Source organism: Poecilia reticulata, chromosome 13 (genome assembly GCF_904066995.2).
Source record: "Poecilia reticulata chromosome 13, P_reticulata-male-v2, whole genome shotgun sequence".
NCBI lineage: Eukaryota > Metazoa > Chordata > Actinopteri > Cyprinodontiformes > Poeciliidae > Poecilia > Poecilia reticulata.
This window is the reverse complement of record NC_088842.1, coordinates 10,785,790-10,799,901: the sequence shown is the minus strand read 5'-3', so window position 1 is coordinate 10,799,901 and position 14,112 is coordinate 10,785,790. Positions and strand designations below refer to the sequence as shown.

Genomic DNA, 14,112 nt, shown 5'->3' with positions numbered 1-14,112 from the left:
CAAAAAATAAGATAGTGTGCTGTTAGGAGCGCTCACTCAGTTATGGTTCTGCAAATATAATGTGACATAGATCGTTTATAACACATATGTAACACTCTCTAAACTCCAAAGCAAACAATTTTTAGCATGAATTTAGTCATACAATTACCATGAACTTATTTACTATCTTATCAATGTAGCTTATTTCCACCATAAACTAACCTACAGTATTTGATCGAATGACATGAAATATTCCTAAAAGCATTTTTTCCCCAAAAAAAATTAATTGCACAGCGGAAGGGCCACTTTTAAAAAAAAATTTTTTTCTCGAAATGTATTCTTTGTTTTCTTAATTAATTTTTTCCCTCAAAATTTTCTTTTTAAATATATATTTTTTCCTCTGCTTGCATTATCTCATTCTGACTGTAGCACCCTATCAGGGCATATTTAGATCAACAAGATAGGCAGTTAGTTCGTTGGCAATGTCTGTATTCATGCCGATCAATATAATAACGAAGGCAAACGTATTGCTAAATGTCATACCAAATGTGATACTCTTTTTAAATTATTCCTCATCAGCCTTGGGAGTTTTTGGTTTTCAATAGAGACCAGATGCGCTTTGACGCACGTCTCCAGCTTCGGCGCGCTTTTTTATTCGCTCTCTGGATATTTGACTCCTCGGCTCTCGGCACCATGTCAAACGTCAGAGAGCCCAGTTATTCTATAGGAAGAGGTTGTGTGTCATTCATACCGTACTCTTGAAGGGGGGCACGCTTGTTGTTTTTCTTCTTTTTTCTTTAATCGGGAGCAGGAGATGGCAAACTCCTTCTGATGGTTTCATCGGGATCTCTGTAGGGTTTCCTGTTTCCATTTCTAGACTGTAACGGGATTTACTTGAAAAACCAATCTGTTTCTGTGGGATATCTCCGTCAGGGATCATTTCAAAGAAAGAAGATGGCTCTGGGTTACCTCTACGCGCTGTGCGTGTGGATAGGTTTGTTGCATCCCTCACTTGGAACCGGGTTTGTTTATCGCTTTCCAGGGATCGCCCTGCAGCGGCAGCGCATCCACTCCGAACTGGGCAGCAGTACGGGTCCGCCGGGAGCCGGGTCCTCACTTAGGTGCGCCCACTCCGGAGGGCTGGCTGCAATTTACGCGCATCGCAGCATCTTTTCCCTTGACGTACTGTGTTTTGTCTTTCAGCTGTTATCAGTAAGAACTGCATCTCTCTTTGCATTTTAGGAACTGGTGTCAGTACACTGCTACCAGGACAGTGCCCTGCAAAGTGCACAATGGGACTGAAACCTCAGTGCAGAGGGTGATGCAGGGCTGTCGGTGGCCTGGACCGTGCAGCAAAGTCATCAGGTAGAGTTCTTTAACATGCATCCCTCACTCAATTCCGCCTCTCTTAGCAGCATTTTCTGTTCGGGATTTCTTCTATTAAAAACAAAACCAAAAAAAAAATCATGGAGTCCTGCGCAAAGCAGGGGCGTATTTAGTGTGAAAACGGCCTGGGGTTGTTGTTTCCCTAAAATATGTTTTATTTGCAGTTTTTCATAAAAAAAAAAAAAAGTGGAAATTCTCAAATTCTCTCTTAAAAGCTGAAGCTATATTTGTAATTTGTTTACAAATGTATCCACAAAAGGTATTAAGTAGCTTCTCAACAACACCTGATGAACAAAACGACAACATAACAAGAAAACCTTCAGAGAACTTTCAAGCTCAAGGTTGGTGGAACATTGAGAAATTATCTTCCAGTGTTTTTTGTAGGACTAAAGAACCATTCAGGAACCAGTTCATCAACCTTTAGAAGGGGTTACAGGAACATTCGCTAAAGGATGCAACTACATTTACTGTAATAAGTTCAGCAGAGCTGCGACAGACTGGCGACCTGTCCAGGGTGAACCCCGCCTCTCGCCCGGAACGTTAGCTGGAGAGGCACCTGCAACCCTCCTGACCCCATTAAGGGACAAGGGTGTAAAGAAAATGGATGGAAGTTCAGCAGAGCTAATTTGAAGCTGTAAAAACTGTAAAATGTTTTTTTTTTAAAGTCAAAAGGAACCTTTAAAAAATATTTCTTGGTTGTTTACTGCCAGGTTTTTAAATAAACATCAAGAGAACCTTTAAGGAAAGTTCCATGAACGTTCCCTAGTTGTTACATTTAGGGTACATCTGCTGAATGTTCAGGTTATATTATGGGAGATGTTGATGTTCACCATGGGACATTTAAGTGTTCCTTGAAGGTATTCTAAATGTTGCATCTCTAAAGTTGTAGGGAACCATCCCTTAAGATAGATATGTTCTAAGAAACCTGGAGAACAATCCCTGAAGTTCTCGAATAAGCACATTGTCATTGTTGAACCTATCCTTCAGAGAGCCCTCAGGTAATGTTCACAAAAGACTCTCAAAATGTTGTGTTGCTAAAAGATTAGTTGACAGTCCTCAGGTAATCTTTCGTGAATAATACTCCAGGTTTTCTAAAGCTTTCATGGTAAAAGTTGGATATAACCTTCACCTCTAAAAGAACATTCCTCGTTAGATCTCAATGTTGAAATTAACCTTCTGAAAACTTTTGGGAAGCATTTCCGCAAGGTTCTCTAAAAATCTGAATCGGTCAGGAAAAGTTTCCTAAATGTGATCACTGTGTAGCCTTAAGAGAACCTTTAGGGTTCATTCCCAGAAGGTTCCCTGAAGGTTAAGACACATGGGAACCTCAGTGAGTGTTCCCTGAAGGTTTTCTAAAAGTTGTACCATTCAGGGAACCTTTATGAAAGTTTCCCCTCATGTCCTAGAAAACGGGTCAACCGCTTTCTGAAGGTTACACTGTGAAAGTTGTGGATAATCCCCAGGGAACATTTAGAGCACATTCTCTTCCCTAATAGCTCCCAGAAATCAACCTTCAGAGATTTTTAGGAAACATTCCCTGAAGGTTCTCTAAATGTTACAGTTTTAATCTCCAGAAATTTCCCTCATAGTTTCCAGGAGGTCAATGTAGAACCTTTAGAGAACCTTTAGGAAATGTTCTCCGCGGGTTCCTCAGGTTAAAGTTCACTGGATCTCTGCTCAAAGTGTCAACCTCAATTAGTCTGAATCTTTGCTTGTTGTTTTCCTTTCATCCAGACCTAATGTTTGTCCCTCTAATCATTTGTGCCAAAAATACAAATCAGATTGGCATATTTTCTGCTTCGATAACGTTTCCGTTTCCGTTTCGTTCTGCGCAGCTACAGAACCGTTATCAAGCCGTCGTTTAAGATCACTTACAAGCAAATCACGGCTCTGGAGTGGAGGTGCTGCCCTGGATTTGTGGGGCCGGAGTGTCGCGAAGGTGAGTTTTGTTGTTTTTTTTTTTCTTTTTAAAAGTCAGTCTTTGGGAACAGAGTTATCAGAGACAAGTTTTCTCAAGGACCACATGTTTAGTCTGGACACATCTGTGGGCTTTTAGCAGCACCAGGCATCTCTACCCACATCAGTGCCCTTTTTATGTGAGGTGGTATGTATCTGGTTAGCTCGCTAATCACCCCACTGTACTCTGAACCAGTCGGCCTCTTAAAAGTGGGGTTGAATTAAGAGAGAGAGTCTGCATTTGATTACTTTCAGGAAGAGGCACCGCTAAATCCCCCCCCCCCCCCCCCCCCCCCCAAAAAAAAAAACTTGCAGTTTAAAGGACTCCTGTCCTCTGCAAGTTAGAACCACAGTGTTTCTCTTTTCGGTGCCTCGCTCTCGTTATGTGTGCACATAAACACATTTTAGCCCTTTTACAGCGATGAGTCAGTTTCTGCCTGCTTCCTAAGTATCACCACGGTCCCTACAGCTATAGGGAGGAATGAGAAAAGCTCGGCCGGGCGGCTTGTAAAACGGAGGGCTTCTTGCAGTGGAGCACTCTGGTCATGGACGCCACAGACCGCAGACGTTGGGCTCAAAAAAAAGACCCAGAGCCGGTCGAGCCGCAGTGGTCAGTACCGGGGGGAAAAAGAGCCAGAGCTTGTGGCAGGAGATTCATATAATATGTTTTAAATATCACAGATGCTTGTAAAAAGAAAGAAGGAAAAAACGTCTACGTCGGTTGGAGTAATTTAAAATGCACGCTTATATGAACAATTTCTCTTAAAATTGCTGGGTAAAGACATCAGCTTGGTGGGGCCGTGCCGTAAATTCAGTTTTCATTGAAAACCACGAACCTCTTCGGCCAACATTAACAGTTAGCTCAAAAAGCAGCTCTCGCCTATATTGCTCATAATTACCACACCTTGTTCTGTTTCAGGGGATTATTCACTGCTGCCTTTGGATGTGAACATTTGACCGCAGAAACACACTTTGAGACGTATGAGATAAACAGAGATTATTACAAACCATTATTTCTCACCCCTGGATGATATTCTGAATGTAGGTGTGTGTAACACCATAGATTATGGTTCCCCCGAGACCAAAGCAGCGCAAGAGTGTGAAGAAGTAATCAGCTGTTTATTTAACTTTAGCTGAAATGTGTTTGCAGTCTCCGACGGCTGCGACGCGGCGCGGTAATTGTCTCCATATGGAGAGACGCGGTTGGAGGAGTTAAAGATCGAAGCTGATGTCACACTGAGGGGTGGAGGCAGAGCTGGCAGAGGTCAAAATGTCAGGGTGAGACCACAGGAAAGGAGGACGCGGCGGAGGGAAAACTTAGTGCAGACATAACACTGAGCTGAAGAGAAGAGTCAAGTGTTTCTGTTCCACAGCAAGCAGCTGCTGCAAGCTGCACAGTTGCCCGAATGACGTTAGTGAACCAAACACCTCCTCAGCAACTCTTTGTGGCATATGTGAACATAACGAGACTTGTTGGTGCTCATATGTTTGAGCTCTGGCTCCGAAAGCTCGTTTATGGACACTTAGAGCATGTTTGTGCCGTAAGAAGAACATAAATGAAAACGGCAGCAAAAGTGGATAAAATGCTATGAATATCAAGACTTTGAATTGGCTCATTAGCAAAGTTTTTGCACTACATCCAGAAGTAGATGAGTGCTGGTTGGGGGTCTTAATAAAGGGTGAAAGTAGGCGGTTACGGTTGGGTACTGCGTAACCCTAAAAGATTTAGCGGGGGTACGCAATACCTGCAAGAGAGGGGAGCTGCTGTCTGCTGTAAAGAATCAGTGGGTTCACTGTGCAGCGGTGAGTGATTAGTTTTTCAAGAACAATCTAAAACACGACTTAATCAGTTAATAAAAAGCTTTTTTCCCCATTTCCTATCCTGAAAACTTAATGTTGTAACGGACTGAATGTTATGTTTTTAATATTGTTGTCCCTGCTTGGCTTGTGGCGGTTGCCATGGCAATGGGTGTGCTTAAATGATCAAGAGAGAGAATAAAAAGGTGCGAGTGGTTTTGAGTTGATCACCTGTTGGAGTTTTACCTTTGCCTTTTCTGGGGCGCTTTACAGCCGCTGTAGTTTCTGAACGTTCAATTAACGACAAACTTGGACTAATTACTTCGTTCGTCTGTGAGTATACGTCATTTACAACAAACATCAAACACGGTAAATACGTTTCATTAAGTATTCAAACAAATGGCTTTTACTGCGATAATTATGTGAAATTAAATTAATTCTCTAGTATCCATCCATCCATCCATTTTCTTGCACCCTTTTTCCCTCAGTGGGGTCGGGAGGGGTGCTGGTGCCCATCTCCAGCCAACGTTTCGGGCGGGAGGCGGGGTACACCCTGGACAGGTCGCCAGTCTGTCGCAGGAATTCTCTAGTATTTAAAAAAAATAATTTGGGCATCTTGCTTTGAGCTCAGAGTCGGAGAGATTTTTCCTCTATCAATATATACATATATATATATATATATATTTTTTTTTGTTTTTTTTGTTTTTGCCTCTTATTTAGTGGAAATATTGATATTGATGGGACTTAATAATAACCTTTTTCAACCTTTGTAGCTCCACTGTTGAAAATGAGGCTCTAACATTCACAAATGACATAAATGAAATAAAATCCAGTCCAACATCTGGTTTGAGGTGATTCCACTGGAACCTGTTGGAGGAAAAATATCCCAACTTCAGAAGATGTGCTTTTAACTTAACAGAGCTCTGTGGTTCCTCCTATCAGTATGAGAGTCAGGGTGAGGAGGCGCCATGTTAGGAAGAGAAGTGGAAGCTGCAGGATCTTCAGAACAAACAGGTCGTGATGCTAGGCTACTGATAATGCCTCTGTCTGGACACAGGATCAATATAACCAGTTTAAAAGATAAAATTAATGGTTATATGCCAGACATGGAAAACTGGAATGCATCCATGCCATGATGTTCAGAATTTAGGTCTCATGGCATCTCAAGGTGTCAACATTGCAGCCAGTGGGCTGAGGGAAACACGGCCACCCTGAACACTAGTCTGTTGCAGGACAACACAGAGACAAACAGGACAAACAACCATGCACACACATACTCATTTAACCTGACAGTCATGTTTTTGGACTGTGGGAGGAAGCCAGAGTACCCGGAGAGAACCCACGCATGCACAGGGAGAACATGCAAACTCCATGCAGAAAGACCCCAGGCTGGGAATCAAACCCAGAACCTTCTTGCAACAGTGCTACCAACTGTGCAGCCCGTTTATATATGTATTTATCAGTGACGTGCGGTGAGGTTCATTGCTGGTGAAGCACTGACTTACGACTTATACACTATTCATGTTATTGGAAGTATGGAAATTTCGCGCAGGCATACAACGCTGGGGGGCATAAAGACCAATCTTTTACATGTCATACATAGCCGCGTTAACTCAGCGAAACTTAGAAATGTAGGTATTAATTTCATGCTAGGGGCTGCACAGTGGCGCAGTTGGTAGAGCTGTTGCCCAGCAGCAAGAAGGTTCTGGGTTCGATTCCTGGCCCCGGTCTTTCTGCATGGAGTTTGCATGTTCTCCCTGTGCATGCATGGGTTTTCTCCGGGTACTCCGGTTTCCTCCCACACTCCAAAAACATGACCGTCAGGTTAATTAGCCTCTCCAAATTGTCCCTAGGTGTGAGTCTGTGTGTGCCAATCAGATTTCTCCAGCCTCAAAATGGTTACTAATTAGGTCTTCTAGGATTTTTTTCTTCTTCTGAATTTTATATTTTTATCTCCTCTCCAAAGGCACCTTTATCATTTTCTGGGCTGGAGAAACGGTAACAGTTGGTGTCTGATCATTTCTCATAAATGTATGAAACCGTTCTGAGACAGTCTTCACTGCAGTTGCTGTCTGCAGTGAAGACATGCTCGTTGTCTGCCTTCACGGTTATAGGGTTAGGGTTAGGATTAAGTCTGTTAGCTTTTGATCCCCACAAATGACGGAGGACAGGTGGTACCTCTCCGTTCTCACATTCTACAGGCACATCAATGGTCTGATCGGCTTCTATTTGGTGTTTCCTGGTCAACCTATGCCTAAAAACCTTAAAACTCCAGCACCTTGTTATCGGCCAGGCAGTGTTTTTTCTGCCAGGGTGACCTGCAGCCTGAACAGAGGCACCCTAAATCCAACCAGATATTAAAAAGTGAAAATATGCTGGTTGAAAAATTTGCCGGTGGAAGGGCAACCAGGGGGCCATTGTTCAGGAGCTCAAGGGAACTGGTTCCACAGTTGGAGCAGGAGTCTTTGTTGTACAACTCCCTCTCTGTGTCACCGCCAAAAGAATCCATCCAGACCAGCACAGACTCCAGCAAACATTTGATGTCATAGTCTTTTCCCACATCTGACGGGAGCTTCTTCTCCCTCAGCTCCATCAGAACTGGGGAAAGGTCTTTCTGACAAAAATGCTTGCCGGACTGTCGGGCAGCTGAGAGTATGAGATTCCCACAGCGCAGGATGGTCGATGCCTCCAGACAAACCCTTTCCTGAGCGAGACACCGCTTGGTAACGCTCAGGTTTAGGATACTCTGGAAAGCAGCGTTCACCCAGCTGTTGTGGAGCTCATCGGAGAACTTGAAGAAGTTCTCCGATGAGCTCCACTTGTCCAGGACAAGCTCCACTTGTCCTGGTCCTGCAGCTGCTGTCCTCCCTGCATCTGGGATATCCGAGCCAACGCTATCTATTAAGTTAACTTCAGGAGAACAGGAAACCTCGACAGCAACGGAAATCTTTGCATTTAGAGATGGTTTTCTGGACAAATGAGCAACTCTGTTGTCATCTGAAATATGTTCCCCCTCTGGGGAACTTTGTATTTCAAAGACGCCTGTGAAAGTGCCCTTCAGAGGACTCTTCTGTAAGGAAAGCGATGGAACCAGCGAAAACAAAGCTTGTGCTGTCACTTCAGCCACAGCTTTGGCTGCTTGATCAACCGCAGACAAATCTTCCCCAGCCGGGTTATATTTTTCTGCGACTGAACTCTCACCCTTTCTCTCACGGTGTACCGTCGTCTTCGAACAAACCTCCCCAGCCGGGTCGGTTTGTCCAGAGACACTACCGTCATCCTCTGTACTGCTGTCTCGTACAGAGGACGAGATAGAGCTCAAGGTCCCACAGACATTCAACGCCTTTTCAGAACAAACCTCCCCAGCCGGGTCGGTTTGTTCTTTGTCATTGGATGGAAGACCTTTCCAAACCAAATCGTCCTCATCATTGTGATCATAACCTTCATTGGAACCCTTCCCTGGAAAGAAACGATCACACACCTTCTTCAATCCAATATTCACGACATATCCAATGCCCCAACCAACCGGGAGTATCAGGGGAACAAGCACCTTCGTCAAACTAAATATTGTTGCTCTACACAAATCTGAATCTCCAAGAAACGTCTGGATCCTGACTGATGCTTAGACTTTCCAGCATTCAAGCATTAGAACTTCTTTGATCTACTGTGATGTACACGATGTCATCTATGACCTCATCAGTGAGCTCACTGGACATCTTGCTTCTGATCATGCTATGGAAATGATCAGATCAGCTCTGCATGACTCAAGCTGGCAAATACTTAAATAAAACATCATACATTTTATTTATTTAACATGAAAAGATTAATAGATTGGTATATGATTTAATTTTTGCTTTTGTGGTTTTCCATACCTGCTGAGGTATAAATGGTTTGTAGCCTTTGATCCACTATCATTCTTAATTACTATCAATTCATTAGGATTATTCATGTATTAATCATTGCACAGTGCTAGGAACAGTCTGTGACTTATTATATTTATTTTTATTAATTTTCACAGACAACTTAATGCTGTGACTATTTTACCAAACATAAGAAACAAAAGCAGAAGAGCCATCTAGGCATGCACACATAATTTTATTGAGGTCCAGAACCTAGAAGTTCTTGGCTTGCATCATTCATATATACACTGCTCAAAAAAATAAAGGGAACACTTTAACAGCACAATATAACTCCAAGTAAATCAAACTTCTGTGAAATCAAACTGTCCACTTAGGAAGCAACACTGATTGACAATGGGGACATCAGTGTTGCTTCCTAAGTGGACAGTTTGATTTCACAGAAGTTTGATTTACTTGGAGTTATATTGTGTTGTTTAAGTGTTCCCTTTATTTTTTTTACCAGTATATATATATATATATATATATATATATATATATATATATATATATATATATTTATTTTTTATTTATAAAAAATAAATAAAATTTTATATATATATATATATATATATATATATATATATATATATATATATATATATATAAAATTTTATTTATTTATTTTTTTCTCATAGTACCCCCAAGAATTTAAAAACTACTTTCACCCCTGGTCTATAAATTTGGGGCCCTAGTTTTCAACTGTATCGCACAGAATATTCTCCCTTTTCATGACTGTGTTTCTTATAGTGTAACACAAGTCGATATTAATTAATTGGTCAGTCAGATGCGCTCTTTGTTGCCAGTGGCAGCTGTAAATCAGCCTTACCTCCGATAGTTTCCACACTATGGCTTTTCTAGTTTTTCTAGCTTTAGCTGGAAGTGAATCATTGGAAGTCAAAATTAGAAATCAAAGAAGAAAGCGCTGATTTTCATTTAGGACAAGCAGATGCTGGCAGCAGGCACGGCGGAAATTCGGTTTTCCAACTCATACCCCCTCATCATGGAAACAACGCGAAGAAGTTCATGATGCAGCCAGATCGATAGCCGCTGTACGTACAGCTCGGTGTGAACGAATCCATGGTTCGGCGTTGGAGTCGCAGGGCTGCTGCGTCTTTAATAGCAGATTTATTGCAGGCCTCTGCTGAGTCCTTGTGGAAAACCGAGAGCAGCGGAGATACCAGCGGCTGATAGCCCGGTGCTTAACTTCAGGTAAAAATACCACAACTTTTCAGTTTTGATATCAAAGTTGAATATCGGTAATTGCTTTTATTTTAAACAAATTTCCAAAGCAATTCTTTCATGCCGACTGCGGCTAAAAGCGGTAAAAGTGCAGCAGCCACCTTTCATTCAGTTGATAAGGAAAGAAAATGATTACCTATAAATATATTTAAAAGTGATGAGGGCGGTTTAGTTTGGTTTTGACGCCTTTATCCTTTAACGGGCTAATTAGTAATGTTTTCACACTTTAAGCAGTGACAGCTGGGGTCACAAGTCTCTGACGGGGTAATTTCGTGGGTCAAAGGTCAAAAACTTTGGCAGCCACCCTTCTAAGTTACATCAGGTTGCTTTGGGGTTTCATGTTATATTACACGTCTTTGTTGGCCAACTGTTCCTCGGGGCGCTGACATTGCTCTCACATTTCATTTACTTTTACACAATCTGTCCCACCGATCGTAAAATTTTAAAGCCTGATGAGCATGATATTTTTTTCCCGAGCCCCTTATAGGTCTCATTTGTTCTTGCTACAGTAACTTTCCACGACCATGTTAACGCTTGGACAATGTCTCCTATCTTGAAACTAAGCCGGATGCTGGCTCACGGCAGATTGAGATTTCACTGACTGAAAACACGTGAACCCGATTTTGCCTTCAAATTAACTGCTAATCCCAGCAATTCACATATTTTTGACTAATTCAGATGGACATTTTTGGATCAGCTTCCCCTGCATTAAAACAACAAAGGGTAATGTCTGAGATGTGGTGATATAGTTGGGTTTCATGTACTTTTCGTGATGGACTGGATCAAATTTCTGGAAAGAAATGTGACTTAGCTTGTGTGCTAAGCTAAGCTATCAATCTTCTTCTCCGTTTAACAGGCAGATATGAAACATGTTATCCGTCTTCTCATGTAACGCTTGGCAAAAAAACAACACATGAGCGTATTTCCCAGACTGTCAGACGATTCCTGTGACTAATACCAGAGCTGTGTAAATGTGCTTTTGCGTTCATGTTTGGGTCTCTACAGCAACACTGACCATGCAGCTCCGAGCAGCTGAAGTCTGCCATAATGGAGCCAGCGCTTTTATCAGGACAGCCTTAACCGATGAAAGTGACATCATCTCTGGTTTTAGTTTGACGGGGGCTCTGGCCGCACTTCAGACGCAACGACAACCCGATGGAGGAGAAGACAAAGTTTAGTCTGTTTTAGCCGAGATTGTTTCTCTCACCTCTGCACATGCTAGCCGTGTCCAGAGAGCCGTGGGCTTTTTGGACATTTTTATGAAAGGGGCTAATAAAAGTCGACAGTTTAAAAAAAAAAATTAGATTACAAAAGGACCTGAGAAAAGTTTACATAAAATAAGACATGTCCCATGTTGTCATAGTTTCTAAATAGAAACAAAGCTAATTTTAAAAAGCTGTGTACGCCGTTGTCGCTCTTGGAGGCTTATTTAAAATTCATTCAGCTATCTGACAGCAGCTGAATTTTCATTGACCGAATAATTGCTCAATTTGACATTTCGAAAATAAATTTGCTTTACGGAAACACAGCAATTGAAAAAAACAAACAAAAAAAAACTTGTTTTTTGTTATAAAGTTTCGGCCGTAGCAAAATTCGTTTATTTCGTATCACATGTGTAACAACTGGATGCTGCCACTGCAGAAGCCACGAAGAAGAAGACGACAGGAAGTAGTTGGATGATAATTTTTTTAATGACTTATCACGTGAACAAACATGGTCACATGTGATTTGAGGCCACCGTAAAACATGGCTGAAAGTGGAGTAGCAAGAGAAGAATGATGCCAAACAAAGCAGCAAAGCTAAACAGAATGATTTAAAAGAACAGAGTCAAGATGCCCAAGTGTCCTAGTTAAAGCCCTGATGTCTACCTCATTTAAATACTGTGGCAGAACCTTAAAAGAACTGTGCATAAATCAATGCATGCATAATAAAACGTAGCATGTTAAGTAAAATATCTGATAAAACAACACTTAAGAGTTATTGGTACTAAACATAGTTAGTTCTGATTAGTGATAAATCATCAAATTAAATCTGTTGTTTGTTTTCCTACTATTGAGTTCAAATAATTTTTGAACCCGTCAAAGAAAAGACCATCATGCACTGGTGCATCAGCTCTTGGTCGTAAACCAGGGCGAACGTTCTGTTCACTGTGGCGGTTTTTATCCCTCATGTCATTTCTAGACGACACCAAGGTCACAGTCAAGGTCAGTGAAGTCAGTTTATCAGTCACTCAGAAGACCAGCAAGACTCCATCATTTTATTACTTCTGGTTCACTCTGAGCCAGTAAATATTATTTTTAATCTTTGTTTGATGCATTGATGTTTCTTGTATCCATCCATCAAAATCTAGAGCCATTTATCTACATATATAATGATAACATTAAGTTTTGAAATATTTTTATTTTGTGCTAAGTTACAACAGGGTAAAACAAAACAAAAACTTTCACTCAAAACCTTTAAATAGCTTGAATCTGTTTTTATTAGCTGATTTTACCATCTGTGTTACCTAAACAGGTAATTTATTAAATGAATGTTTCTGCAAGCATTTGCAGATATTTGCTGACATTTACAAACCTCAAACACTGTTTTAGAGAGTAAATGCTTTTAAAAAAAAATCATAGATAATCTTAAAATGTCTGACATTTAGCACCATAAACCGAAGGAGTCTGATAGACGCTGTAATGATGTGGTGAGTCCAGCTGGTAGATGACTCAGGCACTAAATGCTTTTCATGGTGCTTTACAAGCCCTCTTGCGTTGAAAAAAAAAAAGAAATAATAATAAAATCACGGCGCTTCTCGTCGGACACAGAGTCAAAGCAGGTCTCCGGCTGATTTCTTGTGGCTTTGCCGATGGAAACTGGGTGTTTTCTGAACGCCGCGGCCCGTCGTCGTCGCCGCTCCTGATGGCCCCTGTTTGTGCCGCTGGGCATCTCTCGTTCTTCACGCGTCGCTCTCGGTGCGCAGCTTGTGCTAACACATGACGGCATGGAACACGTCGAGGGGGGAAATGTGTTTGTAATTTGCTCGCCCTCCTCCGCCTCCCTGCCCCCGTCGCCGCTGCACCCATCTGCACATGCGATCGTATTAACTCGTTGGGTATTTGCGCGCGCTCCCTGGGGGGGCATGATGTTAAAGGAGTCGGAGCCAGGACCTCCCCGATGAGAGAGAGGAGCAATCTTTGGTTTTATGAATATGCTCAGGGAAAGTATTAGGAAGTTTAATGCTGCGTGCACGAGCGAGCTGGTTTCCAGCTAAGATGTGGCTGAAACGCCTGACGTTCCAGCTGCTTTAATTTGGCGGGTCAGCAGCTGGGAAGCATCTCATTCAGGAGGAAATCTGCTGGATGGATTATCTCCGACGCCAGCTTTATTATTATGTTCGATTTGAAAGTACCTTTGAGTTCTTTCTTTTTTTTTTTTGGATGGGGGTACGGAGGGGGTGGAGTTGTTCTCATTTCGCTCTCTTGGCCTTGGTTTTCCTCGCCACTGCCGTCCTCCTTTATCTTCCGCGCTCCGTGCTGCTTTCCACTTATCCGACTTCCTGCGCTCCTCGGAGCGAAGCGATAAAACAGAACCAAATCCCACATGTGCTGCTCCGGGCCTCAACCTGCAGCGCGAGGATGTGACTGACGTCTCTGTTACATCCCTGCTTGTACTCCAGTACGGGTCAGAGGGTGACCTCTGACCCGCCGGGCGCTCCCTCTCCCGGTCTGATCTGCCTGATGGATGGCGCTCTGTCCGTGCTTGTTCTGGGACTTTTCACTTCTTTCTTCATTTGTCAGTAAGTCTTCCTTCCTCCTGCTGATAGATTTCCTTCCAGCTGACAGTCTGTCTGTCTGCAGATGCACACATCTGT

The 14,112-nt window shown here is 42.3% G+C and overlaps 1 protein-coding gene across 2 annotated transcripts in view; it reads left to right on the top strand.

Moving 5' to 3' along the window:
* The first annotated feature begins 496 nt into the window (after positions 1-496).
* The window catches only part of col26a1 (collagen, type XXVI, alpha 1), a 59,090-nt gene continuing 45,474 nt past the window's right edge, over positions 497-14,112 (top strand). Inside the window, exons 1-3 of one of the 2 annotated variants that reach the window (XM_081614164.1) lie at positions 497-1,100; positions 1,222-1,344; positions 3,201-3,304. In XM_081614164.1, coding sequence (XP_081470290.1) covers positions 934-1,100; positions 1,222-1,344; positions 3,201-3,304 — 394 coding nt within the window. In that variant the 5' untranslated portion in view covers positions 497-933. The remainder of the gene's footprint in view (positions 1,101-1,221; positions 1,345-3,200; positions 3,305-14,112) is intronic. The other variant, XM_008425795.3, reaches the window with a different exon arrangement.